Here is a 27901-nt window from a genome sequence, read left to right on the forward strand (position 1 = left end):
GCTGATGGCTCAGAGCCTGGAGCCTGTTTCCAATTCTGTGTCTCCCTCTCTCTGCCCCTCCCCCGTTCATGCTCTGTCTCTCTCTGTCCCAAAAATAAATAAACGTTGAAAAAAAAAATTTAAAAAAATTAAAAAAAAAAGTGCATATTATTATACAGATTTCGCCACTCTTTCATTTGGTGTTGACTACACTCAAAAATCTAAAGGGCGCTCTTAAGATATAACTTGGAAAAACTTGAAAAAAAATTTTCAAACATTATCAAATGCAATGCTTACCTTTTAAACATTAAAAGTTTATTTGCACAAACTTAGTAGTATGAGATACAACATAGTTCATGGAAATCAGCCACAATGCTAATGCTTACTAGATTATTCCAAACATTAGACATTACAGTTTAAATCTCAACATTAGCTCTGACGTTGGAATAACATTTCAGTTAATAAATAATTGTGAATATGACCATATGTTCAGTTTATTCTCAGCAGTTTATCATGAATTACAATCATGATTTGGGTCATAAAAGTGATAAACAACTATGTCTTCACAAATTGCATGTTTATTTAATTAATCCTGAAGAGAATCTAAAAATATATTCTGATAGGTTATATAAATTAGGTGTATTTTTTAGCTTTTGGATTTTAACATGCCTGGGTAACACTGTAACTACTTTCATAGACTACGGGCATTTGCAAAAGTGAGTGGCCACGGTTTTTCAGCCCTGAATTAAATGCCTTCTATGTATTTCAGAGAACTATGAATTCAAAAGTTACTGTTATTTTGGGGTGATCTATAAAGTAGTATAATACCAATGCACGCACACAAAATTTGTGGTAAAGAAAGTGAGTTTTGTTCATTATACTTTCCAGATAGTAGTCACGTCTTCCTAATAATGTTGTTGCCATAAACATATTAGGAAAGACAGAATAAGATAAGATATATATTAGATATAAGATATTTATAAGATATTCTGAATTTGCACAATCTATAGTGCTTATAATGAGAAGTCATATTGGCCTTATATTGTCTTTTAAGGGTATCTCTTGAGCTCCTACTGTTATCTTCAGTTGTCACAAAGGCAATGGCTCTGTCAAATGCTGACAACATGTGGGGATAGTGTCAACATCCTGCAACAAAGGGCCTCGCCAGGATCAATTTTAGCATTTGAATTTGCTACTCTGTTTTGGAATTTTCCTGTTCATTATTGAATTTATTTATTTATTTATTTATTTATTTATTTATGTATTTATTTATTTATTACATTTTTTGAAATGTTTATTTATTTTTTAGAGAGAGAGAGAGAGAGCAGAGCATGAGCAGGGGAGGGGCAGAGATAGAGGGACACAGAATCTGAAGCAGGCTCCGGCTCTGAGCTATCAGCACAGTGTCCGATGCAGGGCTTGAACCCACTACTGTGAGATCATGACCTGAGCTGAAGTCAGATGCCTTACCCACTGAGCCACCCAGATGCCCCTGCTCATTATTGAATTTAAACCGGTAAGTAAGTTGCCTGGTTTCTTGGCCTAAGAAGAATATTATGTGCTATTTGGTATCAGACTTCTAATAATTAATCAGGTAGTTTAATGCTATCATATATGTTATTCAAATATTTCTAATCTCCTTGTAAAATTTTCTAGACTGAGTGGCAGCTGTAGCTAGTACCTATCAACTGCATAAGGACAAGAGTCAGAAAGTGTAAGAATTTATGAAAACCATCAAATAGTAGAAACAAAGTGTAGGGATCTTACATTTAGGCAATGAGTTAGGTACCAGAAAATACTTCCTTCCAGTGTAAAAGTTTAGGACTCTTTGAAGACAATGTCCAGTTCAACAGTGAAAAAATACATTCCAGTTCTGGGCCCCAAATATTTAAGAAAGCCCCCCCCCCCCCCCCCGAACGTAAAAATGACTCTTTATCTTTTTGTACACCTTTTGACAAACTATGTATCTTTTCAGTGTAGGGACCATCTTACAATTTGGGGCGCGTGTTGTATTTTTCCATAGGGAAGAGGCGGTTGGCATTGCTTCCTGGCTTGGTATAATTCATTTATGTCCTTCCAGTTTTTTCTCTCTGATCTCTTTTCTGTATATCTGTCAGCAGCACTCTCCTGGGAGCAGCACGATGCACTTCATTAATAAGAAGGGATTAAAGGAAAAAGCCCTCGTCTCCTAATACACTTGGATAATTTGGTGCCATCCACAAGGCAATAGACCCCTGCTGCATAGATGTCATTAGAAAGGTACAATTTCATTACTTTTTAGTGGCAAAGCCTTGAGTGAAATACAAAATATGTTGTCTCATATGCAGGGGAAAAAAAGTGCTAAAGCTTTCATTCACTTCACGCCTCTAAAATAGTAGAATGCAAAAATATATTTTATGGGTTTTGCATTTATACTGCCTTCCCTTAGTAGTCCTTGAAATCAAGCTTTTATTAAATACTGAGCAAAATCAAGGTTAAAAGAAAATTATTTACATTCTTAAATCCTAAATGAAATTCATGTATTTTTATTAACTAACACATACCTACTAAGTGCCAGGCACTCTATGGAAAACGAACTACAAAAACATCATTCATGCCTTTTTTTTTATTACAGCACTAACCTATTAAATACTCTAACTGGAAGTGAGTATAAAAGTGAGTGCATAAGAAGTAAACCATATGGCTGAATAAAAATGATTGTAAGCCAGTAAATTGTAAGCGTATTCAAAAAAATCTGTTTAACTTTCCCTTGCTAACCTCGCTTCCTTTTGAGCTAATATGCTTGCCGCTGGTTGATAGAATTATCTTTTGAGCTGAACACCAACCCCCCACCCTCGCCCCTATTTTAAGCCTTTAGTGGTATTTTGTGCAAACATTTGAACAGAAAAGTCACAAGCCATCCTTAGAATCTCACCCTACTTCTATAGAAGCAGCTCCAAACAGGAAAGAATGGGCGTCACAGGTGGAGGGTGTGGTTGGCCACACATCTGAGAAAGGCACCTGGGATTTAGGAATCTGCCATAAAAAAAACAAAACAAAACAAAACAAAACAAAACAAAAAAAAAACCACCAATGGCACTCCCAAGCGCTGCACTGGAGTGATGACTCCCTGGGAACCTTGCGCATCACTTTCCTAGCACCGAAGAGAATCAGGTTTAACAGTGGTCCATTATCTCACTGCCACAGACACACAACTGCCATTAACACTAAAAAGTGGCACACAGTTGGAACTACGCGTGGGAGAAGAAAGTCCTTGATTATCAGCTTATTTTAAGCCATTCTTTGCAGTGATGGGTGTTTGTTCCACTACTAGCTTTTGTTCAGTGAAATCGACATTTGCAGCTCTTTGTCTAAGATAAAGTTTAGGTTAAGATGATAGAGACTGGGGTTTCCAGAGACCATTCTCCCAACTTAAGGCACAGCAGTACAGGAAGAGCAAGGTATTCTGACAAACGAGTCGGTAATGAAAATACCTTAAAGATGTATTTCATTACGACGTACAATATCTCTACAAATAAACGATTGGTCATCTAGTCAGCTTTGAATGCAGAGTGTTCTGATGCCTTCTCCCTTTAGTCTGCAACCATGGCCTTCCTTGTCTCTCGTGCATTTTAATTCATTAAAATATCATCACAGGCACGGTGAAGATTATCACCAAATCTCATGAGAAGTGACAGAGTGCAGAAACGGGGACAGGGACAGCCAGTTTTTATCTTTCAGAGTGAGCAGAGCTTAATCACAAAAAGTCAGGATTCAGCTAGTTATGTTCTTGTTATCAAAAAGAAATCTCAGCTAATGTTTAAATATAGATAACCAAAGTCACAAAACCCCCAGTTTTGCCAATAAATTAAAAAATATAAGCAAAATGGTTAAGTAGTTAAAAGCATAGATCGTTAACCTCATGTGGTGTATTTGAGGATGTGCACTGAAAACAGATCAACTCTTTGATTCCAGAATATGGATTGCCTCTTTCCTTATGATTTTTTTATAATGGTAATTTTTCCTCCACTCCCATAAGATCTTATGAGTCTGTTTGTCCTGAATCTTAATAGGTATTTCTTATGATTTGGATATTTTATTAGATAGAACTAAAAAATATAAAGGGTTTCCGAACATTCTTCAAATTTCTGGGCTTTCCACATTACCCTGGGCACTGAAGAAGAGGAAGGAATATTATGAATTAGAGTTCAGGTTGAAAGCTGGGTATTTGAAATATAAATGGAAATAATTCATTAGCAATGACCCTTGTTAATATTCTTTTGCCGAGGTAGTTTTTAAGAGGGGCTGCCCACAAAAGAGCTTGTTATATTTCCTCTGTTCAATGTGCACGATTCTGTGGCACATTGTTTTGGCTTACTGGAAAAAACACTCAAATGAGGATTGACAAATACCGGTTTCATGGTAGAGGAGGAATAAGCTGATAGGTATGTCTATAAGTTCTGTTGGGCAAGACTTAACCAAATCTTGATACTCATTTTAAACTGATAATTAATGAATGGCAACAAGATAAACTGATGCCTATTTGCTCTGGGGACACTTTAAAAAGACCTCTTTTTTTAGATTTGGAATTCACAATAGGTTTCTTCCATTCCTCCTCGGTAGAATAGTGAAACATTTCTTGTCTAGACTGAAGAATGAGGCAAGAACCAATGACCCTGCGCATGTCTAATTTATAACAAATCTGTTTCCTTAATGGGTGGAAGGAAATCTGAGGACAGTTCTAAGTGTTCTTGTCTGCTTTCAGTGCCATCTTCTAGTCATACTGAAGACAACACCTCTCCGGACGGGTCTTTCCCCTTCTTCTCCTCTCCCCGGTCAATGTCAATCACGTGCACCACTCCAGGTTTTAGGATCAGGTCATCAGTCTCTACCTGACTCCTGTTGTCCTCCACTTCCATGTAACTCCCTTTTGTTTGCTGGGCAGCTTTGCTGAAGGCTTCTTTAAAACGACGTTTGAGTTCAACATCTGGACAGAAGATATACTCGTAAAGGCCACCGGCGAGGACAGCTCCTATGATTGGTCCAACCCAATATATCTGGAGGAAAAGATGGAAGCATTATAGAATGAGCGTGGAGTAAAACTATTCCTTTGAACGACTCGTGAATAGAGAGCTTAGCTGGTTTACATTAAGAAAACAAATGTGTCGTGTGGAAGAAAGCAGAATTGGAAACAGTATAAGAGAATACATCAAATGCACACCAGAGATCCATAAACTGCTAAGTAACATTTGAACAGAAAACAAGGAGACTGTTTTCTCTTTTCTTGCTTTCACTAATTACTTTCTTTCCATTTTCTGAGAGTCCTTAAAGTCAAGATAGCTCTTCTTTAAGGCGTCTGGGTGGCTCAGTCAGTTAAGCATCTGACTCTTGGTCTCGGCTCAGACATCGGGCTCTGTGCTCACAGCACGGAGCCTGCTTGGGATTCTCCTTCTCCATCCCTCTGCCCCTCCCCCTTGCGCACATGCATGTGCACGCGCTGTCTCTCGAAAGAAATAAAGAAACATTAAAAAACATATTAAGAAAAGATAGCTCCTCTTTGGTGGTACTGCACACTAAGTAGACGCAAAGAATTCTTCAAGTAAAATAGAAAACAATTTCTAGAGAGTTATCTTATTTTCTTAATATTGCCATCATACATTGGCTTTCTGCATAATTGTGACCAATATACAGCTTTTATCAGTTGAGCTTTAGTTGTTCAGTGGAGCATGATAAATGGAATCCCAGCTCCACCGCTTAGTAATTTGGTCAGTTTTTGTGTCAATTACTTGACTTCTTAAACCTTAATTTCCTCATCTGCAAAGTGGGAATTGTAATAATACGTACCTCATGGACTGTAAAAATTAAATTGAAACAATACTTGTAAAGTATTTGGTGGTTCTAATTTCATAGCAACCGGCTTCATTCCATGCTTCCTAGGCAGTTCAAAGTTGTGTGTGAACAGGCTGGAGATAAGTCATTTTCTGTTTGTTACATGCTTTTCTTTCTTTAAAAAAATTTTTTTTAACGTTTATTCATTTTTGAGAGAGAGATAGAGTGCAAGTGGGGGACGGGCAGAGAGAGAGACACACACAGAATAGGAAGCAGGCTCCAGACTCCAAGCTGTCAGCACAGAGCCTGACGCAGGGCTTGAACTCACAAGCTTTGAGATCATGACCTGAGCCAAAGTCAGAGGCTTAACCAACTGAGCCACCGAGGCACCCTGTGTTTTTTTACATGCTTTTCCTCCCTAAAATCTGGTGATTTGATTTAATTGAAAACCTCATGGTTTGTTCATTACTCTCCTTGCAGAGCACTTTCATCCTCATGGTTCTTACCATGGTCACTTGGTGCAAAAAATCCCACCTTGTCTCTTTGGGGCATCTGGGTGGCTCAGTTGGCTCAGCGTCTGACTCTTGATTTTTGGCTCAGGTCATGATCTCATGGTCTGTGGGATTGAGTCCTGTGTCGGGTTCCATGCTGACTGCAGTGAACCTACTTGGGATTCTCTCTTTCCCTCTCTCTCTCTGCCCCTCCCCTGCTCATGAGCTCTCTTTCTTTCAAAAATAAATAAATAAATAAATAAATAAATAAATAAATACACAAAGAAACCAGTACTGAGTTTATGGATGGTGGTTAGTTGAAGCTTAGCAATTCCATAGGATTTTTCATCCTACATGGAAGCTTTTTATCGTATCGTTATTGTATCTAGAAAAAACTCAGTTTTGAGTTTCGGTAAACTTCAACATTTGCTTTAGAGCACGTATATGCTGCAGAATATTTGACATTCATTCAACAGATTCAATTAGGCAACAGAAACCTCGTTTATTGAGCCGGTTGTACTTAGCGCTTTTCTTGTATTAACTCACATAATTCAAACAGCAACCTTTGAGGTAGATATTATTATTATCCCTCTTTTATGAGTAAGAAAACTGACACCCTGAGCGGATAAGAAGCTTGCTTAGGAGTTCATGCTTAACAAGTGCTTGAACTGGGATTTGAGGTCTTTGTGATTTCAAACTTCTCTTTTGAACTATTGCACTGTTTTCCATGATACTGCACTTATCTCATTTGAAAAAAATAGGAGAAATGCTTTTCTGGCTTAAGACACTTTCTGGAAGTTAATTCCACTTAGCATCCTCATTGCAAAATCTAAAGACAATTCAAAATTTAAGCTGGAGATGAGCACATATACTTAATGTGGAAAATACCGGTAGAGTGGTTGTGAGCACCAAGCTCCTATCTTGAACAGAAAGAAACCATGTAAGAGTTGCCCTTTCAAAGGAGAAATGAGAGCCTTCCTCTAAATGTCTTTGCTCTCTGTTCCTTTGGTAAGAGCTCATGACATATGGTCTATTCCACATGCTACAACTCCCACAAGGGAAACAAGGGTCTGCTAAATAATTATGATGCATTCCCCAAACACCTATGAAGAATACATCTGGCCACACGCTCTCCAAAAAGAGCAAATCTCAGTTTCAAGTTGCTATTCCAAAACAAAGTCAAAATGTACTTTAAAATGACTCTCAAAATGTATAAAGGTAAGTAATTTTTATTGCTACAAATATAGATGTTATGTAAAGTATCAAGATGAAAACTAAAACAATGTCATTACACTAGCTAGAAAATTCACCATTAATATTTTGATGTTATTCTAGTCTATCAACCAATCAATCAATCTGCAAATATGCTGTAAATTAGTTCTAAAATTCACACAATTATTGCTACAGAATGGACATTCATGTTCAGTAGGATTAAGTTTGTTATAACATAGGTCTCCAATAAGGGGAAACCTTTAATTCAGTCAACAAGGTAAAAAGTTTCCCAATATTTGAATCTTAGCTAGCTTACCACAACCAGTAGGTAATTATTAAAAACATACATTTTCACCCCCGTTTTAAAGTCCTCATCCATAAAATTAAAAGTTGCTATTTTTCTAAATTTTAATTACAAAAAAAGTTTGAATGTAAGAAGTTGAACTTCCAATTGTACTTCTACCATAATTAGCTATATGCTGTCCATTAAAATGTTCCACTCATGTCAATGTGGCAAACATTTTGAGACATAAACGGAAACATCAGTGGCAAAATGACCAATCTCACGGATGGTATTGCTGACATTCATTGTGTAGCTGGGTGCAAAATCTTGCTTTGAACTCTGACGCTCGTTCTTTCACGATTGAAATTACTTTGAAAGACTCAGTACCCCTCTCTGTCAGTGCCCCTAGTAATGGTGCCATATCCTCTTATTGGCAACGTGCACTACGGTTGAGTGGATGTAACTGGGTCAATAACCGCTGTATGAATGAGGTTCAAACACGAGTGACATGTTGTTACGGTCGTGAATTAAAACCAAAAGTTGCGAAATAGCATTCACAACATATAAGTGACAACGGGAGTTAACCTTATTTGAGGCTGGCAGACGTAAGTCCCATCTCTCATATTTGTATTGGTTATTAGAAGTTGGCATGTGAGTGGCCTTAAAACTGCTGCATTATTCATTTAAGGGATTTAAATGCCTGTGTTGTAAGAAACAATTGAAATAAAATTGATTGTGATATTTAAAAATTGGATATCACTGCTCTCTGGAAGCGCTGCCACCGCATTATTAAGTAGGTTAGCCAGTGAGACTGGAAAGTGTGCCTCTCCTAAAGTCATTTGTGTGTCCAGGTATGGTTATGGTGATAATAGCATAAACATTTGCAACATCTAGTCCTCTCCATCTGTAGTTCAAGTGCTCCCAACTCACATACTATTAATTGGGTCCATGCTTTTGTAAACAAAAACGATAAATATTTTTGCTCTGGGCATTGCTTTTAAGCATTTCTTTCCTCTTCTTCTTCTTCTTCTTTTTTTTTTTTTTTTTTTATTTCTTGGTAGGTATATATTTTGTCATTGCCAGGAAGGCTTTACATTCAATTACTTAAACACTATATTCACCACACTATCCTGATTTTCACTTGTTCCACATTGGCAGCCTCCATGCACAATGTTCTCTGCTTCAGTCTATCAGATACGGTGCCCAGAGTAGTGCTTATATAAAAAAAGAAAGGCTATTACTGAAGACCCAGGACAGATATAAGGTGAGATGTTCTACCGTAGATATGTGCTCGTCTCTCTCCCTGGTCTTTATGAAAGATGTAATAAAGTGGAGGGGGGGCGGTCAAGGTTGAGAGGAAGTAAGAAAACTAGTGGGCAAAGAAAAAAAAGAGCTACATGGGCAATTGTCAACTGCAGGAGGACAGGTACTATCGACATGATGGTTACCCAGTGGTTTTCCCAATTTCCCATGATAACCGCAGGTCCAAAGGATCGGGCAGGGTTCATGCTGGCACCAGTGTAATTGATCTATAGGGAAAACAACAACAACAAAAAACGACAACTTCAGACATTGCTGAAACAGGGCTAGTAACAGGAAGCATTCATTGCAATTTGCTACCATTTGCTAAGTCAGTTAGAGGAACTGTCAAGACGTTAGCAGCCATATCAACCTTCTCATCATAAAGTTAGCAAAATCATCACCTAACGTGGACAGACGTGGCTGGATACTAAAGAACTACAGCTGTAAAACACAATATCTTTAGGCCAGCTCTAGGGTGATGATAAATGAAATGAATCAATTATTTAAATGGACTTGGAAACTTACTGCAAATAAATGTCCAATTGCCACAGAAAATCCAATTGCTAAAGCTACTGAACCAGTGACATCAGTCCGTTTGGAATCACAGCTGGCAAAAATAGTAAACACCAACTGAAATGTGATTATCAACTCCACCAGGAGACCGTGACCAGCAGAAAGACTTCCATGAACCTAGAAAGAGAAAAATGCTCTATCTGAATTGAAGCATGATTACATTTTCTATGAGAACATATTATTGTGAAAGGCCTATTTCATCACTGGAAAAAGCAATGGTTAATTTGAGTCATCTATTCTACCCCACGAGTGAGACACCCGCCCCCCCACTCCCCACTGGCTGCATCCAAAAAAAAAAAAAAAAAAGAATAAATTTCCACTCATTTTGGGCCATCACAGATAATTAATTACTCTTACAATGACCAAGCGGGAATTTGTGCTGAATGTCCTTTTCTACAAAGGAAGCAAAATGTGCCACTGCTGCACTTAACTTATAAAGGAGTTTCTTGAGAGTCTTGTAATTTTATAAGGCAATGATTAAATCCATTAATTAGGTTTAAATTAATTAATATATATTTCAATTAAAATTTAAACTGTGTGCGGTTTTTAAATCAATCTGGTGCTGAGCTAACAACTGATACTCCTAATCAGTTAAGAACAAAACTAGGATCAAATGCCAATTTATTTTTTTAAGTGTGGTCCTTGATGTAGATCATTTTAAGTCTCACGAACATGACAAGAAACAAAATTTAGTGAGCCAACCAATGGCTGTAATAAAAATTCCTTAAGCTAATAGTCTAGTATAGTCACGGGGATGGGAGTGAGAGAGAGGAAAAAAACAACACCATTTTTGTGTCACCTAGACTTAATAATATTGAAGTCACTCCATATAGCAAACGATGATATATGGATACGCTCAATGTTGCTGGGATCAGTTTCCCCCCTGTCAAGAATCGTCAGAAATTCCCTGGGAATAAATTTGCAATTTTAGAAAAGTCTCTCAGGCCACCGGGGTGGCATTTAGCAGAGTCTGCAAGAAGCTTGGAATCCTAGTTTGAAAATGAGAGCTAAAGATGCTACCGTGGTGACCCCCAAGCCCCCCACCACACTGGGAGGTGTGACGAGGTAGAGAATCCCAGCTCCAATGATGGCGCCCAGGCACTGTGCGGCGACGTAGAAGACAGACTTGGCGATGCTAATCTTCCTGGTGCACACCATGGCCACTGTCACAGCAGGGTTGATGTGGCCACCGCTGATGTGGCCAAAGCACTGTACCATAGTTGCAATGCTGAGCCCAAAGCAAAGGGAGATGAGAACCATGTCGACAGGTAAGGGCTTTTCCGTTCCACCCCAGTTGATGGTGGATCCCAGGCTGAGGAGAACAAAGATAAGCATGGCCAGAAATTCCGCTGTGACTGCCTTCCAGAAAGCTTGAGTCCAGACCCCTCTGAAGGCCACCATGATGCTCTCTCTTCTACACAAAGGTCCGCACTTACTGAAAAGAAAACAAGTTGATATCAGAAGCTATCAAACCAAGGTTCGTGAATTTGGGTGAAGACTCGGGGCCTGTAGTCTTGCCCTTCTGTGGGGAAGGGCCCCCTCAAAGGTTATTTGATACCAGGAAAGAATGCTTCCAGAAAACCTTCTTAATTAACGAATTAATTGTCCCCTGTTATTCTAGCCTCCTTTTATCTAACATTCGAAGCTCAGCCAGTTTCCCTGATTTGCCCCTAAAAAGGAAAATGTCTAAATCAAGTTTCTTAAAGAATTAGGAATGAAATGTATTTACCTCCCAGCAAGAGCTAATTCCCTCAGAGCAAGGTTTTGAGTTTCAGTGTACTTTTAACATGCTGTTTATATTTTGAACGTAAAGCGATTCAAAAAAAGGGGGGGGGGGGAGGTCATTTGCAGTTTTGCACTTTATTGCTCAAAATGGCATTCTGAAAGTGGATTTGTGGAGCGTGATTCTCCTCTGCCCCAGCAGAGACTGCGGATTTAGAGGAGAGGCCAGCAAGGAGGCCGGGAATGCCGAAGTCTGTCTTTCCAGAAGGTGAAGTCGTTAGGGGGCGGGGAGCTGGCAGGGGCGGTGGGAACTGGCGGGGCCTGAGCGGGGGCGGGGACGCTCCCTCCGTCTCCCCTGCGGGCCTGGACGCGCGGCACTAGGACGGTCGGCCGCGGGCTCTGGGCCCCGGGGGAGCGGCCACCCCCGGGCCGGTGCCAGGCCCCGGGGCAGCGGCCAGGTGGACAAACAGCAGCCTCCAGGCGCTCGCCCCGCCCTCGTCCCCGGCGTCCCCGCGGCCGCGCCTGGGAAAGCTGCATCCTGGCTCCGCGGTGCTTCTGCACTGCGAGGGGACAGTCCCTCCTGGCGCCTGACCCTCTCTCGACCCCTGACGTTACCCTTCAGAGACACCTTCTCAATGTGGTCCTGAAGGCGGGAGTAGGAGCCCCGGGCACCCCGCCGGCGCCCTCCAGGGGGCAGCCGAGTGCGGGGACGCGGAGCCCCGCGGGGTGGCGGGGGCGCGGGGCAGGGCTCGGGGCGGGGGACAGTGGTCTTCAGAGCAGAAGGCTCCATGGACAGCGACCGTTCTCCAGCGTCTTCTTGGCGGCCGTCTCCTACTTCTGCCTGGCCCTGAAAGTCGGGGGGCTTGCCACTTCTGGGGGATCTTGTGTCAGCGGGGACCTGGGTGGGGAGCGGGGAGGAGGGTGCGGTACAGCAAGACAGCCACCGAGAGGGAACACTTTGTTCCTCCAGTCTGTTTTCCTCATACTGTCTGAGGATCTTTGGAACTGAGAAAGGATGGGGTTTGAGGATATTAATGCCCAGTGCTCATTTGGGCAAGAAATGGCTAGAATTCCCGATGTGGGGGTCAATGACACTGGTTACTCCATTATTCAAGGCATTTGCTCTTATCCTTTGCCTGTTAGAGTCGTGAGTGCGAAGGAGTGTGGAGGACATTTAGCAGAGACTCTGATCACCAGAGGACAATGAAAAGGGTTAGGCAAGAAAGTCAAGCATTTGAACACATTAGAGTTATTAGAGCTTTCCCCTTGATGGATTATTGAAGAGGAACCGCCCCTCCCGCCCCCCCCCCCCCCCTTATTGTCCCCAGGAGCCTGGGTTCTGGATGAACAGTAGGGAAATGCTGTGCCAAAAAAGGGCTAGGGGAACTCTCCCTTGACCTTTAGGATCTCAAGTCAGCCTCTGCTTTGATCTGGTGCTTTGCCTCAGAGTTGGAAAGAGAAACCCATTTTCTGCCCAAGGCGGGGGTGGGGGGGGGATAGCTCCAGAAGGGGGACAGCCAGCCCTGTCCCAGGTGTCCCCTGCCTGTGAGCTCCTCTAAGTGAATCATGTAATTACAAGAAAACCCAGCTGGGAGGACAATGACATCATATTCCCTCGAGGAAGAGAAAATAAAGAGACAAAACAGCACTTGGAACAGGACAGGGAGTATGCTCTGGGAGAGACATTAAAAATATCCCAAAGGGGAGAAACTCCAAGAACTTACAAATTGAAAAAGAAGCTAGGAAGATGGCTTCTGAACTCACCAGCAGCCCTCGGCCGAAGCCGGAATGGGGGGGGGGGGGGGCAAGGTGCCGCCACAGGTGCTGGTCGTCTGTGACTGGATTAAGTGGGAAAAATGAGCACAAAGCAGGGAGCTAGGGAGGCTGGTGGGCAGGAAGCCTCAGGTCCCTTATGAAGGCGAAGGCGGAGGCATGGATCACCAGGAGAGGCGGGCCCTGGCAGAAGGACTCCTCCCTGCTACATCCCTTCTCCGTCACTTTCCCCAGTCCCCCCGAATTCTCTCTCCCAGCCCATTCTCTCATGCCTCTCCAGAGACCTGATTTAAGAAACTCAGTTGCTCTTTCAACTTCAAATTTTCATCAGCCAGAGAAATGAAAACAACAATAACAACGACGACGACACCCCGAATAGATAAATAGGTTCCTTAACAGTGATTTTAGCTTTTTTTGGAAAGCCCACAAAATCTGATCTCCTTCCAGCGCAGACTGAACAGCCTCAGTTAGCCATGAACCCCAAAGTTTCCAGGCAGCACATACATACCCCTGACCTCACAAGTGCTCCCCTCAGCGGAGTCTGTCATAGCTCCTGTTATTATCAGCAATGTTCCCTTATGTGTTCGCACTCACTGGAAATGGATCAACACCATTTGTTTTGCTTCCTTCGCCCCAGAACAAAGGGGGTTTGTTGATGTGCCCGGGTTGTACTGAACCGGACACATTACTTTCTAGCTGAACACACAGCCTGATCCGCTTCTGGACAGCTGAGCCTCTGGGTGAGTAATTTTTCTGATGAAAAATACTGCAGATAGATTTTACCTCCATAGGGTAATTTTCCTGTGCATGCACAGGTCTTGAATATATGGAGGCTTTTGCAGCAAAGCATCCTTTTTTCCCCCTTCTACCTTCTCTATGCCTCTCTTATGAACATGCCCAATACCCAGATCTATAAGCATCGCCTACCTGCCCTACGATTTCCTTCTAGATTCTGTCTGAGAAGGCACATATATTTATAATAAAAGAGTCAGAGTTTCATCTTTTGGCCCTGAGCTTTGTTCCCTTAAGGCAAAGAAGGACTTACCCCCACTGCCTTGCTTCAGGTCTGCCACTCATGCCTTCCCTGGCCAGAGTGCAGATCTCATTGCCTGCCCCACAGCTCCCAGTGCACTGCGAGTCAGATTACGGCCACTTGTCTGATTGGGTTTTTGGAGTGAAGGGGTGGAAAGACTCTGTACCATGTGGCAATCGTCGAGTTATATTTGCACTTGAAATAACATTTCTCTACCTGATCCCTGTAGACACAGGGCATTTCAGGAACACAAAACGTTTGCTTACACTGTATTTCTTTAGCCGGTAATCTTTGAAAATGAGGACTTCCCCCAATTTGTATTTCAACTCTTCTCACCACAAAGGATTGCTGAGAATTGGTCTTGTTTGGTTGCGTGTTGTAGGCAGAATTGGGCAGCCATGAGAAAACAGATTTGTGTTATCCAGCAGTTGAGATGAATTGAGATCTGGGCTGTAGTGCATTTGCTGTTGAGGGGCTAACTATCCAATGGGTTTTATTAGAAGTTTTTGACCTGAGAAGCGGCACAACAGAGAAGTCCATGTGTAGCCTGGGCAGCTCTGATTTGGACGATAGGGAAATAGGAAAAATAGGAAACAAGACTTCCAAGGTGCTCCTCTGACTGTTACATTAATAATAATTGCTGGGTATGGAGTAGCAAATTTAAAAATACGCAGGTTGGGTGGGGACAACATTTTTGGAAATCGTAGGTAAATTTGATACCTACAAACCTAGGGACCAGACTGACTGCATCATTTGTGGGGCCCAGTGAGGAACGAATGCATCACAATGACAGTTTTTTGTTTTCTTGTCTCATTTGGGGACCTAAGATTTGGAAATGGGTGAAAAGCTATTAGAAAGAGGAATTAAAATTTTGAGGGTGAATGTCAGAGGAGCATTTTATTATTGTGTCAAGCATTCTCAGATAATAGAGATTGAATTTACACCCTTAAGAATGTGGTTACACACTGATGGTTGTCCATGTTGTGGGGGGGGATGGTGTTGGTTTGGCCTTCTTAAAATGTACTCCCTGAAGGTAAGAATAAATTCTGATGAGAAGTGAAGGGAGCATTTATGCGACTCTGCAAAGAATGCTTAAAACATTTCATGTTGACTCTTTCAAAAAATTTTTTTTAACATTTATTCATTTTTGAGAGACAGAGAGAGACAGAGCGTGAGTGGGGGAGGGGCAGAGAGAGAGAGAGAGAGACAGAATCCAAGCAGGCTCCAGGCTCTGGGCTGTCAGCACAGAGCCCGATGTGGGGCTCGAACCGACCAACCATGAGATCATGACCTGAGGCAAAGTCGGAAGCTCCACTGACTGAGCCACCCAGGCGCCCCTCCTGTGGATTCTTAAAGCTGTTTACCCTTCCGACTTTAGAGTGCGATTTAAACAATGGGTCACAAATGTTTTTAAAAATTTGAAAACTTTGACTTTCTAGACAGATGTGCTAATTGCTCTGACCCTAAGAACACTGAGTCAGATGGGACTGTGAGGCCTATGAACCCGAGGAATGACGCTTCAGTGTTTAGATTCTTCCTTGTGAATGAAGCCTGTGGTCAGTCATATCCACAGAAACCCACAAAGCGTGGTGATCCTTTAGGGCTGCCCATTGTTCAGGGGACATTTTTCAGGTCCACTTTTTGCAGGTTGCCCTAGGCTCATTAGCATTCACTCCTTGGCCTTGGCAGTTCCCGTCACCATTTTACAAAGTGCCAGCAAAAAAACTTGGTTACCACGGTTTCTCAGACTCTTTGCCTTTCTTCTGGCTGGCTGATCACCGCCCTGGTAGCATGTGTTGACAGTCCAGTTCCTAAGGGATGGCTGTTCCCAACAAGGGAAGAGCCACCCTAATTGGCACCGACTTGGGCACTTATTAGTACTCTCAGCAGAGTGGCTGAAAAGTGACCAGAGATTAACCCTTCACCTACTGGGGTTAGTTTTTCTTATCAGGTATTACTTATCATCTTTTTTATTTTTATATTTGAGGAGGAATTATTATTTTTTTTTAAATTTTTTTTTTCAACGTTTATTTATTTTGGGGACAGAGAGAGACAGAGCATGAACGGGGGAGGGGCAGAGAGAGAGGGAGACACAGAATCGGAAACAGGCTCCAGGCTCCGAGCCATCAGCCCAGAGCCTGACGCGGGGCTCGAACCCACGGACCGCGAGATCGTGACCTGGCTGAAGTCGGACGCTTAACCGACTGCGCCACCCAGGCGCCCCTTGAGGAGGAATTATTGATTCTCCTGCAACACTAATAATCGGCTGCTTGCCTGGCTTTGCTTTGGACTAGGGACAGAGTTTCCAGTAGGGTTGTCTAGGGTGATGCATGCAGGATAATGTTGGAAGAAAGCAGCTTCAATGCCCTTGTGAGGATGGTGTGGGCAGCATGAGGCAAGAACCTTGGTGAACATAAGTAAGACCTTCTAAGTTGATCTGTTTTGAACTGGCCTGGACCCTGAGCCAAATGAGATTTGGAATCTAAAATTTTTTTTCCATTGCTAACTTGAAAAGGGCCTAATTCATTTAAAAATGGAATAACAGTTTACCGATTAAATCTTCTTGACTTTCTTAATGTACAGTGCTATGATCTTTGCGGGGAGAAGGATAGTAATGTGGCACATTGATTTAAAATCAATGTTCTTGGGGCGCTTGGTGGCTCAGTTGGTTGAGCATCTGACTCTTGATTTTCCCTCAGATCATGAGCCCAGGGTCCTGACACCAAGCCCCATGTCGGGCTCTGTGCTGAGTTTGGAGCCTGCTTGGGATTATCTCTCCCTCTGCCCCTCTCCCTGGTTCACGGGCACGCTCTTTGTCTCAAAATAAAAAATAATAAAATAAAATAAAATAAAATAAAATAAAATCAGTGTTCTATGCCAGGCAAACTTGTGAGTTTTTCGCTGAAAAGCCTTGTGCAGTTGTAGCTTAGTAACATCTGAGAAAAATGAGAGAAGAGTAAATGAACATTTCAAGAGTACTCAGCAAAAACTAGCTGATTGACACACGTTGCTTCCACATTTTTAATCTACCACACCACGCTGTTTTCTTTTGGTGCTGATGTATATCTTTGGGATTTGTGGACACCTTCTCCCACCCTTGCCCTCAGAACTTTTAATATTTCTTCATGTATTCAGAGATTGAAGACTAACACAAAAGCACTAAAAATGCCAGCAATGCCTCAGTACCAGACGGAAGTGTCTCCAGGCTGGTAGGGGCAGATTCAATCCTAAGTCATAAATCTTATTTTGGTTTTCATGAATCTCAGCATCATGAATTCCCCCCAGAGCACTTATATATCAGGATGTTCATTAAAAACAAACAAACAAACAAACAGAACAACAGCAGCAGCAGCCACAACCACAACTCTCACAACAAAGGGCTTTAATAGAGCTTTGTTCCCTTTTCAAAGAGATGTTGCCCTACTGAGATGTTACAGTTCAGAATGGCTTCCAGAAATACAGTTCACCACCAAAAGAGTAAAATAATAATTTAAAAAAAAAACACACAAAACCATCAAGGAACCAAAACGCTTGGCTTAGTCTCCCAGTTCTCAGTGGGGTGAATCTGAGAAAACTCGGGTCTTTCCAATGGATGTGGCAACTTTTGTGGATAATCTCGCCCCTGCCCCCATGCTCCACGGATCCAGGTTTTCCCGTTTGGTACAGCAGGCACATTTTCCTTGATTCCGATCCAGCCGGACTCTGCTTTGGCTGGGGAGTTGTACTCCGCTGACATTTAAGGCAGGAATTCCCTGGGAAAATAGTCAAGAGATTCTTTTGGTGCTGCTGGCGGGGCTCCAAAGGGTTTAGGGTTCCCCACTCTAGGCGAATGGGGAGGAAGACAGGGAGGGAGGGAAAGAGAAACAGAAGGACTTTATTGAGTGACTGTATTTCATCTGAAACTTGCACAAAAAAGCAGAAATGTGGTTGGATGACTGGATACTTTTCTTCCCCCTTATCTCTCACCCAGCTATTATGACAGTTCAGAGTTTGGTTGGGCATTTTAAAGGCCACTCAGACATCCATAGTTGAAAATCAATTCTCTGGGAAGCAAAGGACTTTGGGATCTAATGGGTCAGACCAAAACGTTTTAAATGATCAATAATCGAAGTGTGGTCTGTAGTAATAATTGTTCCAACATTTAAATTAAATTTGAACATAATAAGAAGTAAGTCCCACATTTTGGTGATTATTAGCACCCATTATTCTGAAGGCTCAGAATCCTCATGTTTTTAATAGACTAATGTAGATATTCCTAGTTTCAAGAAAAGAGCAAGATATTTACAATTCTGTGCACAAGGAAGTTGTGATTGGGCTGGGTGGCGGGGGGGTGGTCGACCAAAAAACTAGGCACTTAAAAAATACTTTGGAGTAATGCTAGAAACAGAACATTTTCTAAAAAAGGAACAGAAATGGTCATAATCTGTGACCACAAAAAAAATGTGACTGACAGTCATAGAAATTCCCATGGATGAGACTTCTAATAATTCAGACAAAACTGAATCCTAAATCATCACGGGTCCTTCTTTTTGACCTCTGTAATTCCTTTTTTTTTTACATTCATGCCATTGGAAGAAATGTACACCTGAAGAAATTTACAGGGCCTCTTGGAGGTGGCACATTTCTTCATGACTTCGCCTTACCTGAATGTTCTTCTCCCCAGCCACACCTCGGTCTGTCTGCCTGCTGTGGGGGTCACACTGTGGCCACATCCTGCCGGCTCCTGCCTCTCAAGAGCCAACTGAGGTGCTGTCTCGTCTCCAATCCCTTTCCCTTCTGTCTTTGCCACACGATCCTCTGACTCTCTTTTAAACACTCCTTAACATTTATCTACTCCCGGAAGCATGCCTGTCGCCAACTAGAGCCTAGCAGTAGCCACTTGACAAACCCATAGCGACCGCAAGGCTTTGTGATACTCTGCAGTCATGACTAGATGATGTCTTTGTCTCATTCACAAAGTGTTTCACTGCTTTCTTTGGGTATAAGAAAGTTGCGGAGTATGCGTGTCCTGTTAACCTTCCTTACTGCGATGATGATGATCATGACGATGATGATGGTGAGGACGACGATGAAGTGCCAGCCATGATTTTGGTGATGATACAATTGTGCATGAAGAGGGGAAGGAGTAAGAGTTGGCATTCTGGACTCCATCACTTCACTGTTATTGGCTCTGGTTCACTTGACCTCCCTGAGCTACTTCTTCATCTCTGAAATGGAATGGAGCGTTATTTGTGTCTTGTCTTTTTGCAAAGCTGTGGTAAGTCCAGAGTCCCTCCTCACCCCATTCTCATTGTGGATGACCTCTGGTGTGCCTCTGCAATACTTCGGTTCCCTAAATTCCATCCCAGAATTACTCTCAGCATGCTGGAACCCCCCTCTTTATTGTCTAACTCCATCATCAGTCTGGAATCAGAGTGAGAGCAGGGAATACTTTCTTAGTCATCTCAGGGGTTAGTTAATCTTAGTAATTAATTGCTGTAACATCAGCACCTAGTGTACATCCGAGATACATTTTAAAGATGAAAAAACAGGGGCGCCTGGGTGGCTCAGTCGGCTGAGCGTCCGACTTCAGCTAAGGTCATGATCTCACACTCTGTGAGTTCAAGCCCCGCATCGGGCTCTGGGCTGACAGCTCGGAGCCTGGAGCCTGCTTCAGATTCTGTGTCTCCCCCTCTCTCTGCCCCTCCCCTGCTCATGCTCTGTCTCTCTCTATCTCAAAAATAAATAAAAACATTAAAAAAAAATAAAACTAATAAAAATAAAGATGAAAAAACATTTTGGAATACATAAACAAGTGGATGAGGCTCCAATAAGGTTATATCAGCAGATGTGCTTTGCAAACTGAATCAGTAAATGGAAATAATGTTGATGCTGATGCTTATGATAAAAAAGTCAAGAAACTTATCCATGCCAAACCTTGAAAAAGTCATGTATTCTTTTTTTTTTAAACTTACTAATTTATCTTGAGAGGTGGGGAGGGGCTGAGGGAGAGAGAGAGAATCTCAAGTGATGGTCCAAAACCCAACTTGGGACTCGATCCCACGAAATGTCAGATTATGACCTGAGCCAAAATCAAGAGTTGGACACTTAACTGACTGAGCCACCAAGGTACCCCAAAAGTCATGTATTTTTAATCTCATTTCCTGTTTGCAGAATGAAAGTTTTTTCTAGTGCAGGTAAGAATTTAGAAATAGTTGTTAACATATGTATAGTTCTTTGAAATAAAGAGCTGGGTAACTGCCAAGTAACAACATTAATAATAAAATTTTATAAACTTCAAATGGGCATAGATAATTCTAAGGCCACATTTGAGAGTTTAAGGGAGAAGTAATGTTTTCAAAACCGTTGTTTTATAGGTTAATCCAAAATGTTTCGGTAAATTTTGTTCAAAAATAAGAAACTGACTCATATGTCATCTCCTCATTGTCCCAGAAACTCTTTGGGGATGATCGTATATGACATTTATGACTTTCACATTTCCACACAGGCCACTGAGTACTGCTAGGACAAATAACACCAATGAGGATTGATCATTTTACAAGTGAATCATTTGTAAAGTACCCTTGCTCCTCTACCGTCACCCAGCAATCTCTCTCATCCTCCAGTCAGGAAGGAGATGGAAATTATTATCAAGCAGGGACCTTAGCTGAAACAGAATATGACTCTGGCGTTTCCTAAGCAGAGGAGACTTTACTGAAAGGATATCGAGGCTCAAAGAATTGAAGGGAGGTGGAGAACCAGCTTGCATGTGGCCACACTCCAGGCAGCTCCGGAAGCTGAGGCAGGACCCGCATTTTGGCTGCTGGGGTGGATGGCCGTCAAGAATTCCGGGGTGCCTGGGTGGCGCAGTCGGTTAAGCGTCCGTCTTCAGCCAGGTCACGATCTCGTGGTCCGTGAGTTTGAGCCCTGCGTCAGGCTCTGGGCTGATGGCTCAGAGCCTGGAGCCTGCTTCCGATTCTGTGTCTCCCTCTCTCTCTGACCCTCCCCCGTTCATGCTCTGTCTCTCTCTGTCCCAAAAATAAACGTTGAAAAAAAAAATAGCTTTGTACCTTCCAATTTCTGAGCGTGTAAATCCAGAGTTCCTTTCATGTCCCCCCCAAAAATACATGAGGTGCCTCAGTAAGGAGGTCCAAAAATCAAAGGCTTTTATAACCAGTACCTGACAACAAACACTAAGAATTGTGCATGAGGTTTCCAAGTAGGGTTGCATTCGTTATAAGCACACTGCTTGGTAATTAATTGTTTATGTCTCTGTCTCTAACTCAAGAAAAAATTCCTCAGGGCAGAGATTGTGTGTCAGTTTTTTAACGCGACCCTGGAAAAAAGAAGGCAGTCAATACATTTTGGTTGGCTGAATGAATAGATGAATGAGTGAGGAGTTGACCAAAGTGGTTTCACATGTGTCTTGTTTTGTACGTTTATGAGATAAGCATTCGATCTGAATTATGGAGAGTTTGAGTGACCCGGAAGGTCAGAAGTTGACTGGACCAGATTTGTCATATATTATAGAAGTACATTTCCTATCTATCATGGGGGTGTTGGCTTTTTAAGAACGTTAATTTTTCAGAGGACAAGCATCCCTTTTCATATACTATCCCATCTATTTAAAAGACTTAAAAGGAAATTTATGCTTTGATTTTCTTTTGCAAATAGAATAACAGTTTGTAGGGAAATTGGCTAATTTGGGGTTGTTTGATAGCCTTTTAACAAACACAGAATCCTATTCCTGTTAACTGGTTAGATCAATTAAAAAAATTTTTTTTAACGTTTATTTATTTTTGAGACAGAGGGAGACAGAGCATGAACGGAGGAGGGGAGAGAGAGACACACACACATACACAGAATCCAAGGCAGGCTCCAGGCTCTGAGCTGTCAGCACAGAGCCCCACGCAGGGCTCGAACTCACTGTGAGATCATGACCTGAGCTGAAGTTGGACACCCAACCGACTGAGCCATCCAGGTACCCCTATTTTTTTTTAAGTAGCATTTTCATTTCAACTGGGTGAGACTTTTTTAAAAAAAAGTTTAGTGAATCAGTAATGTACTGACATAATGAACAATGATGAATCGCTCTGATACCTGAGAGTGGCTGTCCAACAGAACATTGTAACCAGATGTCAACAGTTTTATAGATCCGCTCAGTATATAGTTTATAATTTTGTTATAATAGTTTCTATGTACCAGTGTTTATAATCACCCAGAGGGACATATGAAAATCACGTTATAAACTAGCAAGAGCAATATACTTAGTATTTATTATTATTGCTAATAATTCTATTTTCAAAATGAGAGATTGTTGCGTGGACTAAATGAAAGAACTCTATGGTGTCTTGATGGAAGCAACATTACAGCTTTCAGCAGCATATTCCATTACAGATCTCACAGAAAAAGTTTGCAAACCTCACATTGCCCTTCTCATTCTGCACCGCATTTTTAGGGGAAAGAGTGCTGCGCTGAGTGGCCCGTGGCTCACTGGATGTTTAGGGAGGCAGAAAGAGATTGCTAGCATCAGAACTTGTGAAGGTCGTTGACCTTGAATTCAGTGGAGATGACCACAGCTTGACCTCAGCCCAACAAGGGGATATTGCTTTTTAAACACTTTAGAGTATTGTGTCATCCTCTGAGCCTTTAGTTGAAGTGAAAAGGGAGTGAGTGCTTCCATAGCTGGGAAGTCTGAACTTCTAAAGGTGGTCAGAACTGCACAATCAAGGTCATGAACCAATCTAGACTTTGGGTTCTGAAGATATCACTTTAAGGATTAGAATTTGTTCACCTCAGACAAGGAAGCTGAGCTTTGATTTTTTTTTTTTTTTTTTTTTTTTTTTTTTTTGGCATTAGATCCTCCCTATGTTATGCATTGAAGAGAAAATGAAAACAAATCCATTTAGGAACTGGAGAGTGTTATGCTAAGTGAAATAAGTAATACAGAGAAAGATACCATATGTTTTCACTCTTATGTGGATCCTGAGAAACTTAACAGAAGACCATGGGGGAGGGGAAGGAGGAAAAAAAGTTACAGAGAGGGAAGGAAGCAAACCATAAGAGACTCTTAAAAACTGAAAATAAACTGAGGGTTGATGGGGGGTGGGAGGGAGGGGAAAGTGGGTGATGGGCACGGAGGAGGGCACCTGTTTGGATGAGCTGGGTGTTGTATGGAAACCAATTTGACAATAAATTTCATATTAGAAAAAACAATGAATAATATAATGAAATAATTCAGGATTTAATCCTTGAGTAAACCCTGAAGGAGATTGTTGACCAAAATTTTAAATACGCTTAGCTCTTACCTCTTATTTAAAATAGCATCATTTGTTTAGAGGAAAATATCTTCAAAATCCATATAGTTTTCTTCATTGAAACAACTTTAACTTATGGTTTATAATAAATAGTTGTTAAGAGTCAAAAAAAAAAAAAAAAAAAGAAAACAAATCCATTTAGCCATTTTCCCCAGTAAAATTGTTTGTACCTGGAAGCTACAATAAAACAGCAAGATTGTCAATTGTCCAATCTTCTAGATTTACATTTCAAAATCAACAATCAGAAGTAGAATTAAAAACTGTATATTATAAAATCAGAATATAAAGGGTGGACTAAACTACCAATAAAGTTTTTAAAGACATTTTATAGTATCTAGAAATAAATTAGCTTAAATATTCAGTCTGTGTTCCCTATGACAAAACATTAGCATTTGTTTTGTTTTTAAAGTTTATTTATTTATTTAGAGAGGGATAGAGTGAGCCTGAGCACGAGAGGGACAGAGAGAGAGAAAGAGGGAGAGAGAGAGAATCTTAAGCAGGTTCTGTGCTGCCAGAGCAGAGCCTGACATGGGACTTGATCTCACAAACCATGAGATCATGACCTGAGCCAAAATCAAGAGTTGAACACTTAACTGACTGAACTGCCCAGGCACCCCAACATTAGCATTGTTAAAATGGTGGTGGTGGACAGACAGGTGTTTTGAGATATTGTTCTCCTTATTTCTGTGTGGTTGTAATATTAAATGGATAAGAAATTTAGTAATTATAGTAAAACCAAGCTACTTTGGCAGGGTAAAGAGTATAGCGTTGTCCCTGGTTTGGAATGTTCACCTCACCCCTTGTCCCCATTGCTGCTTAGTCTGCTCTCTGCAGGGCTGTGGCCAGGTGGTTCTCCTGTTCTCCAGAGCTGCTCCATGGGTCTCTCAAACGCCTGAGCTACCTTCCCCTTTCCCCTCACTTTCCACACACAACCCCAACACTTACATCACACTGAAAAGCAAGACTTCAGATGGGAAATCCTTTGAATTCCAAGCCCCAAATATCTTGGCATCTGCCTAACCCTCTCTTCCTTCTTTGTTTCCTATGGGAGAAATAGCCTTCCCTTCATCTTGGATGGAATCTTTCACTCCCATTCTGCCTCTCCTGCCTACTCTAGTACCATTGTTTTTCCAGCTTTCTGGTCAAACTTTTTGATCACAGGAGCCCTTTACAGTTGAAAGCACCCCAATGGACTTCTTGTTTATGTGAACTATGTGTACGTATTGACACCATTTTAGGAACTGAAACAGAGAATTTAAAAAATAAATTGACTTAAAAAAATAACCTGAGGGGCGCCTGGGTGGCTTGGTCGGTTAAGCCTCCGACTTCGGCTCAGGTCATGATCTCACGATCCGTGAGTTCAAGCCCTGCATCGGGCTCTGTGCTGACAGCTCAGAGCCTGGAGCCTGTTTCAGATTCTGTGTCTCCCTCTCTCTCTGCTCCTCCCCTGTTCATGCTCTATCTCTCTCTGTCTCAAAAATAAATAAACGTTAAAAAAAATAAAAAAAAATAACCTGAGTATGTGCTAATTAAGTTGCATTAAATTTTTTTAATGTTTAATTATTTTTGATAGAGCGAGCGAGTGTGAGTGGGGGGAGGGGCAGAGAGAGATGAGATGGAGAATCTGAAGCAAGCTCCAGGATCTGAGCTGTTAGCACAGAGACTGATGCAGGGCTCCAACCCACAAACCATGAGATCATGACATGAGCCGAAGTAGGATGCCCAACCGACTGAGCCACCCATGCACCCCAATTGCATTTTAAAAGATAAATACATATATTTTCCAAAACAAAAAAATTAGTGAGAAAAGTAGTATTATTTTACACTTTTGTAAATTTCTTTAATGTCTGGTTTAACAAAAGACGACCAGATTCTCGCTTCAGCTTCTGCATACAATTGTGAAATGATTATTTGGTTGAAGTACGGGAAGAGAATCCTGCCTTACACATATGTGTAGCTGAAAAAGGGAGGACTATTCTAACAACTTCTTCAGATAATTGTGGATATTTTTACTTAATATTATACCAAAACTCAACAAGTAATATTTTCCTACAGATTAGCTGCCATGTAGATCCTGAAGGCATATTAATGAGTTTTCCATAGCCTGTTACTTTAAAAATCCATTAATCTATTTGCATTTTGAACTAATCTTTTGCTAATATGGCATGATTTTAAACATTATGCATAGTCATTTGGAAAATATTGGTTCATTGAATTATGCAGATCTTTCAAATGTTGGCACATTTTATTTTATAATATCAAAAATGCCATATTCATGAATATCACCACCAATCACATCAGAAAAGTATTAAAGCATTGAGAACTGTCAAACTCACAGTGGCAGAAACAAATTTTCCAAAATTATACTTTTCGCTTGAAAGCTTAAGTATTATTGCCAACAAATATTGTCAGTTTTTCTTGAAGTGACAGCCTCATTTTTGCTCATTTCCAAGAAAATGTCCTCCAAACACTCATTTGAATAGCCATAGTTTGTAGGCCATTTTTGAAATTAAAAATGGTATTCCATGACAAAAGCCTAGTTCAACTCCCAACAAGATCCCTTCTGAAGACACCCATCACACTGAGTCTACATAGAAGTGCTTTCTGTGTATCTCCCGTTTTGTCATATGGCTTATTACAAAGACATACACTCAAGTGTCAAGATTTAATAAAATTGGTAATTTTGTGCTTCAGCAAGGACATTCTTGAGTGGAACTGGCACTGGTTTACTGTGGATGAGGGTAAAGAAGAGAAATACTACCATGACACTTTGATGCTTTGGTTCACACCGAAGTGCCCACAGTTTCACCCACTATTGCTTTTGCATTAACAATACAAAAGCCATATAGTGAGAGGCAAGTAACATCCTATAGTAATTATGAAAACAGTTGTGATTGGTCCCTGAAAATGTTTCAGGGACCCCTAGGGGTATGGAAACCACACTCTGAGGCCCACAGATTGAATTGATTAGTCCCCTTTTCTGTATCTTAATTCTCTATTCAATATTGTCTCTTCCTATTATTCCTATTATTTTTTCCCTTTTTTTTAGGGGGGGGGGAGAGAGAGAGACAGAGAGAAAGAGAGAGAGAGAGAGAGAGAGAGAGAGAGAGCAGGGGAGGGGCAAAGGGAGGGAGAGAGAGAGAGATAGGGAGAATCTTTTTTTTAAAAATTTTTTTAACGTTTATTTATTTTGAGACAGAGAGAGACAGAGCATGAATGGGGGAGAGGCAGAAAGAGAGGGAGACACAGAATCTGAAACAGGCTCCAGGCTCTGAGCTGTCAGCACAGAGCCCGACGCGGGGCTCAAACTCACGACCGCAGGATCATGACCTGAGCCGAAGTCGGACGCTTAACCGACTGAGCCACCCAGGCGCCCCAAGAGATAGGGAGAATCTTAAGCAGGCTCCACACTTGACATGGGTCTCCACCCCATGACCATGAGATCATGACCTGAGCTGAAATCAAGACTCAGACGCTTAACCGACTGAGCCACCAAGGTACCTCTCTTTCTATTAGTTTTTAAACATGCTTATGCATCTCTCATATTGGAAAAAAAAACACCAAAATAAATTTCCCCTCAATCCCAAGTAATTCACTAAAGACCATCAAATTTATTTTCCCCGTTACAGCCAAATATCTGTAAATAGTCATTACCATTTATTGTCTGCTTTTTTCATGTTGCATCCTTGGCACCCATTGAAATCTAGTTTCTGTCCTTCTATCTTCTTGTAAATGGCTGTCTTCAAGTTCCCAGGGCCTTCCCTGGTATGTGACTCTAGGGCACATGCTCCAATCCTTACCTTCCTTGACCCTCTGACCTTCTGACCTCGTTGACTACTTGTCCATCTAATATGTGCTGGGCATGGTGCTAAATGCTTTACACAAGATAGCTCGTTTAAGCTATACGGCAACCTGAGGTGTAGCCACGATTATTATTCCATCTCACAATTAAGAGAACTGCACAAGGTCATACAGAGCACAAAGAAGAGTGCAGAGTCCCAAATGTGGTCTTCATGACCCCAAAGCCAGAGATCTTGAGCACCACAATATTCTCCCTTCTTGAAATACCTGCTTTCTTTTCCCACAACATCACTCCTCAGGTTTGTTTTCTTACCTCTTTGGGTGCTTTACTTCAGTCTTTTTTGTGTGTGAAAAAAAAAATGCTTTTCTCACGATCTTGCTTTTATCAAGGTTCAGAGTCCTAGGAGGGGGGCACCTAGGTGGCTCAGTCGGTTGAGTGTCTGAGTTCGACTCAGGTCATGATCTCACGGTTCATGGGTTCGAGCCCTGTGTTGGGCTCCACACTGACTTGGAATTCTCTCTCTCTCTCTCTCTCTCTCTCTCTCAAAAATAAATATATAAAAACTTAAAAAAAAAAAGATCACGGGAGAGCTCATTGAACTGGCCATGTTGAAGTCATGTGCCCTCC

At 41.5% G+C, this 27901-nt stretch overlaps 1 protein-coding gene and 1 long non-coding RNA gene across 2 annotated transcripts in view; one reads left to right on the plus strand and one right to left on the minus strand.

Annotated features, from left to right (window-relative positions):
* Positions 1 to 272: 272 nt before the first annotated feature.
* On the minus strand, positions 273 to 14333 carry AQP4 (aquaporin 4). The gene is made up of 5 exons (XM_025931232.2): positions 14189 to 14333; positions 10669 to 11083; positions 9601 to 9765; positions 9222 to 9302; positions 273 to 5015 (listed from the first exon to the last, which is right to left on the minus strand). Exons 1-5 carry the CDS (start codon positions 14218 to 14220, stop codon positions 4737 to 4739), a joined length of 972 nt encoding a protein of 323 aa, XP_025787017.1. The 5' UTR covers positions 14221 to 14333; the 3' UTR covers positions 273 to 4736.
* The window catches only part of LOC147575557 (uncharacterized), a 65969-nt gene continuing 50943 nt past the window's right edge, over positions 12876 to 27901 (plus strand). Inside the window, exons 1-3 of the long non-coding RNA XR_015242507.1 lie at positions 12876 to 13883; positions 18752 to 19433; positions 21964 to 22136. This is a non-coding gene — a long non-coding RNA (uncharacterized LOC147575557). The remainder of the gene's footprint in view (positions 13884 to 18751; positions 19434 to 21963; positions 22137 to 27901) is intronic.

The sequence above is a fragment of the Puma concolor genome, chromosome D3 (assembly GCF_028749965.1).
Source record: "Puma concolor isolate L17-30 chromosome D3, mPumCon1.1.hap2, whole genome shotgun sequence".
Lineage (NCBI taxonomy): Eukaryota > Metazoa > Chordata > Mammalia > Carnivora > Felidae > Puma > Puma concolor.